The 6,475-nt window shown below is 43.4% G+C and overlaps 1 protein-coding gene across 1 annotated transcript; it reads right to left on the bottom strand.

Annotated features, from left to right (window-relative positions):
* Positions 1 to 756: 756 nt before the first annotated feature.
* Positions 757 to 5,398, bottom strand: LOC140908640 (zinc finger and SCAN domain-containing protein 32-like). The gene is made up of 2 exons (XM_073336198.1): positions 1,945 to 5,398; positions 757 to 1,356 (listed from the first exon to the last, which is right to left on the bottom strand). Exons 1-2 carry the CDS (start codon positions 2,486 to 2,488, stop codon positions 1,274 to 1,276), a joined length of 627 nt encoding a protein of 208 aa, XP_073192299.1. The 5' UTR covers positions 2,489 to 5,398; the 3' UTR covers positions 757 to 1,273.
* Between the last annotated feature and the right edge of the window lie 1,077 nt (positions 5,399 to 6,475).

The following is a 6,475-nucleotide window of genomic DNA, read 5'->3' as shown; positions in this document are numbered from 1 at the left end:
CTTTTCAATAGTGCTGCAAGCTCTGGTGGATCACAAGGGACATTTCACCAACATCAACATGGGATGGCTGGGAACGGTATATGACGCTCACATCTTCAGGAACTCTGGTCTGTTTCAAAAGCTGCAGAAAAGGACTTTATTCCCAGACCAGAAAATAACTGTTGGGGATGTTGAAATGCCTATAGTTATCCTTGAGAACCCAGCCTACCCCTTAATGCCATGGCTCATGAAGCTGTACATAGGCAGCCTGGACAGTAGTCAGGAGCTGTTCAACTACAGGCTGAGCAAGTGCAGAATGGTGGTAGAATGTGCATTTGGATGTTTAAAGGTGCGCTGGCGCAGTTTACTGACTCACTTAGATCTCAGCAAAACCAATATTCCCACTGTTATTACTGATTGCTGTGCGCTCCACAATATCTGTGAGAGTAAGGGGGAGATGTTTATGGCGGGGTGGGAGGTTGAGGCAAATCGCCTGGTTGCTGGTTACACGCAGCTAGACACCAGGGCGGTTAAAAGAGCACAGGAGGGCGCGGTACGCATCAGAGAAGCTTTGAAAAGTTTCATGACTGGACAGGCTACGGTGTGAAAGTTCTGTTTGTTTCTCCTTGATGAAACCCCCCACCCCTTGGTTCACTCTACTTCCCTCTAAGCTAACCACCCTCCCCTCCTCCCTTCAATCACCGCTTGCAGAGGCAATAAAGTCATCGTTGCTTCACATTCATGCATTCTTTATTCCTTCATCACACAAATAGGGGGATGACTACCAAGGTAGCCCAGGAGGGGTGGTGGAGGAGGGAAGGAAAATGACACACAGCACTTTAAAAGTTTACAACTTTAAAATTTATTGAATGCCAGCCTTCTTTTTTTTGGGCAAGCCTCTGTGGAGGAGTGGCTGGTTGGCCGGAGGCCCCCCCACCGCGTTCTTGGGTGTCTGGGTGTGGAGGCTATGGAACTTGGGGAGGAGGGCGGTTGGTTACAGAGGGGCTGCAGTGGCAGTCTGTGCTCCAGCTGCCTTTGCTGCAGCTCAACCATACACTGGAGCATACTGGTTTGGTCCTGCAGCAGCCTCAGCATTGAATCCTGCCTCCTCTCATCACGCTGCTGCCACATTTGAGCTTCAGCCCTGTCTTCAGCCCGCCACTTACTCTCTTCAGCACGTCACCTCTCCTCCCGGTCATTTTGTGCTTTCCTGCACTCTGACATTATTTGCCTCCATGCATTCGTCTGTGCTCTGTCAGTGTGGGAGGACAGCATGAGCTCAGAGAACATTTCATCACGAGTGCGTTTTTTCTTTCTTTCTAATCTTCACTAGCCTCTGGGAAGGAGAAGATCCTGTGATCATTGAAACACATGCAGCTGGTGGAGAAAAAAAAAGGGACAGCGGTATTTAAAAAGACACATTTTATAAAACAGTGGCTACACTATTTCAGGGTAAACCTTGCTGTCAACATTACATACATAGCACATGTGCTTTTGTTACAAGGTCGCATTTTGCCTCCCCCCACTGCGTGGCTACCCCCTCAACCCTCCCCCCTCCCTGTGGCTAACAGCGGGGAACATTTCTGTTCAGCCACAAGCAAACAGCCCAGCAGGAACAGACACCTCTGAGTGTTCCCTGAAGAAAAGCACCCTATTTCAACCAGGTGACCATGAATGATATCTCACTCTCCTGAGGATAACACAGAGAGATAAAGAATGGATGTTGTTTGAACGCCAGCAAACATACACTGCAATGCTTTGTTGTACAATGATTCCCGAGTACGTGCTACTGGCCTGGAGTGGTAAAGTGTCCTACCATGGAGGATGCAATAAGGCTGCCCTCCCCAGAACCTTTTTGCAAAGGCTTTGGGAGTACAGCCTGGAAAGCCGCAAATGCCAGGGCAAATTAATCCTTTCACATGCTTGCTTTTAAATCATGTATAGTTTTTTAAAAGGTACACTCACCGGAGGTCCCTTCTCCGCCTGCCGGGTCCAGGAGGCAGCCTTGGGTGGGTTCGGGGGGTACTGGCTCCAGGTCCAGGGTGAGAAACAGTTCCTGGCTGTTGGGAAAACCGGTTTCCCCGCTTGCTTGCTGTGAGCTATCATCATCATCATCATCATCGTCCCCAAAACCTGCTTCTGTGTTGCCTCCATCTCCATTGAAGGAGTCAAACAACACGGCTAGGATAGTGGTGGCTGAACCCCCTAAAATGGCATGCAGCTCATCATAGAAGCGGCATGTTTGGGGCTCTGACCCGGAGTGGCCGTTCGCCTCTCTGGTTTTCTGGTAGGCTTGCCTTAGCTCCTTAAGTTTCACGCGGCACTGCTTTGGGTCCCTGTTCGGGCCTCTGTCCTTCATGCCCTGGGAGATTTTGACAAAGGTTTTGGCATTTCGAAAACTGGAACGGAGTTCTGATAGCACTGATTCCTCTCCCCATACAGTGCTCTGATCCCGTACCTCCCGTTCAGTCCATGCTGGAGATCTTTTGCGATTTTGGGACTCCATCATGGTCACCTGCAGCTTGCCACGGTGGACAAACAGGAAATGAGATTCAGAAGTTCGCGGTTCTTTTCCTGTCTACCAGGCCAGTGCATCTGAGTTGAGAGTGCTGTCCAGAGTGGTCACAATGGAGCACTTTGGGATAGCTCCCGGAGGCCAATACCATTGAATTGTGTCCACAGTACCCCAAATTCGACCCGGCAAGGCCGATTTAAGTGCTAATCCACTTGTCAGGGGTGGCGTAAGGAAATCAATTTTAAGAGCCCTTTAAGTCGAAAAAAAGGGCTTCATCGTGTGGACGGGTGCAGGTTTACATCGATTTAACACTGCTAAATTCGACTTAAGTCCTAGTGTAGACCAGGACAATCTGCCACATTAGGCACCACTGAGATCCTCAGAATGCTCGTTCAACTGCTACTTAACCTTGTAGGTGCCTGTGCTTCTACTGCTCAAGTCCCCAGCTGTCTACGTTTCTGCTAGTGAACATATGCACAGTAATCTCAGTTTAGGCAGATGGGTGCTTAGTTCATGCCTAAACCCCAGCGGGATCCTCAAAATAAGCATTCCCCCAGCTATCTCGCCTGTGGGGCCCAATTGAGTAGATGTGCTCTGAGTAAAGCTAACCCCACACAAAACAGCTAGAAGAGGAGATGGTTGTGGTGATGGTGCCCCTAATAATATTTAGGCCGGTGGTTAGAGCACTCACACAGTTTTCATTTGGCTGGTGGGGGTTTTTTGGGGGGTGGGGGCTGGGAGGGATTGGCATCAAGGCAATTCGTTTAAGCAACATTTTAAAAACAAGTTAATGTTATTTTTTAAAAGGCTGGGATAGTACATCTTTTAAACATTGAATTGTAATTTATTTCACTAGCCCTCTTCGGTTAAGATAAACCTGAAAATACTTATACATGTGTAAAGTTACTAACATGCAGGTACTCAAGTAGGGTCTAACTCAGACACAGACCACACGGCTGGGACACACAATACACAGACTCAAGGAGTAATGTCAAAGTGCTGCATTTTTAATCCCCTTTATAAAAGAAAAACATTCTGACCCTGCATTGATATTAATGATCTGTAATCATTAAATGGGCAGTTTTCACCTGTTTCTTTATAAACATTGTTAATATGAAGACCTTTATCCTTTAGTTATTCACAATTGCTGAACATGATGTTATCCTTATCAAATGTAACAAAACATTATAAATACACAAAATGATACATTTAGTATATACATTGCAAGCTTATTTAATCACTGCAGGTTATCAGTGGACAAAGTTGAATAGTCAAAAAGCAGATGTTTCATCAGTAAAACAGTGAATGGAAGAGTCACGCAAATTATAATAATTCCACAAAATACTTTTAATGATGCAAAGAAGCCAGAGTGCCATCTAAAAAAAAAAAAATGGTATATTGTACAATGAACCCAACTACATTCAGTATTTGAAAAGACAGTTTAAACGGACTTCTAAATCCATGTCAAGTGGGAGTCTCCCTGAGGGCAAGAGTAGAGAGTGTTATAGAAAAAGAGGGCACAGTATATAAATCCTCAATTACTATACAAGAAGAAAAATTTGCAGGACTTGGATACAGTTGGGAATGTAGAGGAGGACTTGAGAGTTTGGGCTGGAATCTATACAGCATGGATGTCTATGTGCTTAATGCATGATCATGGTAGGTTTGTAGTTAAAAACAAACACATTTATTTAACAAACGAAAACACAACACCAAGTCAATGCAAAGTACACAACCCAGAAGTGTGGAAATCAGAACAAGATACGTTGCTGGAGTGTTTTGGATCTGTTTGAAAAGGTATGGAGCATTGGCAAGAAGGCTGACAAAAAGTACTACTGTTGTAGCTGTGTTAGCCCCAGGATATTAGAGACACAAGGTGGTTGAGGTAATATCTGATGTTGGTCCAATAAAAGGTATTACCTCAAACACCTTGTTTCTCCAAGAAGCACTAAAATGATTAATCCTGTTCATGACAAAGGCAAAAGATAAAGTCTGGAGCACTGAACTGGGGAAGGGTGTACATTAACTGGCCAGCATTCAGGGTTATCCAAAAATTTTGCAAGTGATGGCAGCAACATACTACAGGCTTGATCCAACTCTTGCTGAAGTCAATGGGAGCTTTTCCATATGGGAGTGTGATGAGGTCCTCCTAAAGGAGTACACTAAGTTTTACATTAGCAAAACCTACAAATGAACTACAATTAGTCTGGGCCTACCGCAATAAAGTCTTAGCAGCATTTAGACAGGATTAATATCTCATCCTTCAGAACTAAAGAAACAAAGAAAATAGATGCTACTGGTCTAGGTCCAGAAGAAAGAGAGAGATATCTAGATGTATCTGCATAACAGCAATAAACCTGACCAAACTGCCTACAAGTGGCAGCATAGCTAGTGCAAATAGGTAATTTTGAACACTTAAGGTTACTTGTTGAGATTATAATTTTAGAGGGATTCATGTTATACCAATAAAATAAAAACCAGCAGGATCTTATTAAAGGGGAAAAGGCAAAATACCACATTTATTTTGAATACAGAAAGAATAATAGTAAGCAGTTAGTTATAGCTATAACATTCCATTCAATCTCATATTTATTCACACACACACACACACACATATAGGTTCTGCAAGGTTATTATCATAGTTACCAGCCTTAGACTTGCTCATGCCAAGCCACTGGCGAGGTGGCCTGGACATGAGGAGGGAGCAGGGCCTTGTCAGATGCTCATCTGATGCTCCTGGAAGTTGGTTTGCAGAATCAGACCCTAAAGTTCTCACTTTCTAGAGTCCATTTTTATAGGAATTTCTTCCTATGCCAGTCTATGGGAATTGCTTCATCATGCTTTTGCTGAATCAATCAGCAGATGGCACATTCCTGACGGCTCTGTGCTGCCAGATGTTATCTTGTTCTTTGGTTCTCCCATTCTTGAGGCTGTTGGGTGGACTCCAGTCTGCCCTCCGGGAGTCCTCTGCTTATTTCCACTTGACGCCTTCTTCAGCCGATGGACACTGGATTCTTAGGCTGGCACCTCCCTGATCATCCAGTTATTATCCACACAAAGCATCCATCCACATACATTCTCTCTCTCTATTTTAATCACAATTGTTAACAAAGTGAGATGAATACAACAAAAGGGTGGGGAGTCTCTGGGTGCTGTTTCTGTTGTTACAGAGTATTGCTTTGAGTCTCTCTCTGTGTGAGTGGTTGTTGTTACAAAGAATTGCTTTGAGAACAGACTCTGTCTTAGAATGTACTAACACAATTAGCAGCTTGCAAGTTCCACACAGAGGGAGAGAAATAGTTCCAAAAACCAAGAGACCTCTTAATTAGTAATACCCTGGAATTTAAACTCTGGGGAATCAAACTCATTTGTGATTTTAATACAGAACTTCTTTAATATGATCCAACATTCAGACCAGAAGAACTTCCTTTATCCTTTCATTTAACAAGTTCTGAGCCTCCCTCCTTCTCCACTGCCCCTCTTCAAATAAAGCAAAATAAAGTATACTACACCCAAGAGATCTCAGTGCTCGAGGTACACTATCAAGGTGAAAGTCACATTAATAAAAATAATGCCCTAGCTACATTTTTCACAAGACCAAAGAACACTTCCTCCACCCAAATAAAAATTCAGTTTAGATACATAACTTCACTCTCTGGCTCTTTTGTGTTAGCAAACACGGGTAGGTTAACAAAATTATTCATAAAATACCACTGAGGTGCAGTATGCTTTAAGAAGTATAAAATATTACAAGGTTCCTGTCCTGAGCATCTTACACTGGCTCCAGGATTATGTTAAAATTTCCTCTTGACCTTTTCCTAAAAAAGAAATGCTATTAAAATTGTATATATATCCGTGTAATAAAAGCTATTCTGGTCATAACAGGTTTCATAAACTCAGTTTTACAAAACCTATTATTTCCCCAATTGTTTAAAAAAAAAAAAACCAAAAAAAAAAAAAACCAAACTACACAGTTCCTTC

The sequence above is a fragment of the Lepidochelys kempii genome, chromosome 3 (assembly GCF_965140265.1).
Source record: "Lepidochelys kempii isolate rLepKem1 chromosome 3, rLepKem1.hap2, whole genome shotgun sequence".
In the NCBI taxonomy this organism is placed as follows: domain Eukaryota; kingdom Metazoa; phylum Chordata; order Testudines; family Cheloniidae; genus Lepidochelys; species Lepidochelys kempii.
Note: the sequence above shows the minus strand (reverse complement) of the source record. Positions and strands in the feature narration are given on the sequence as shown.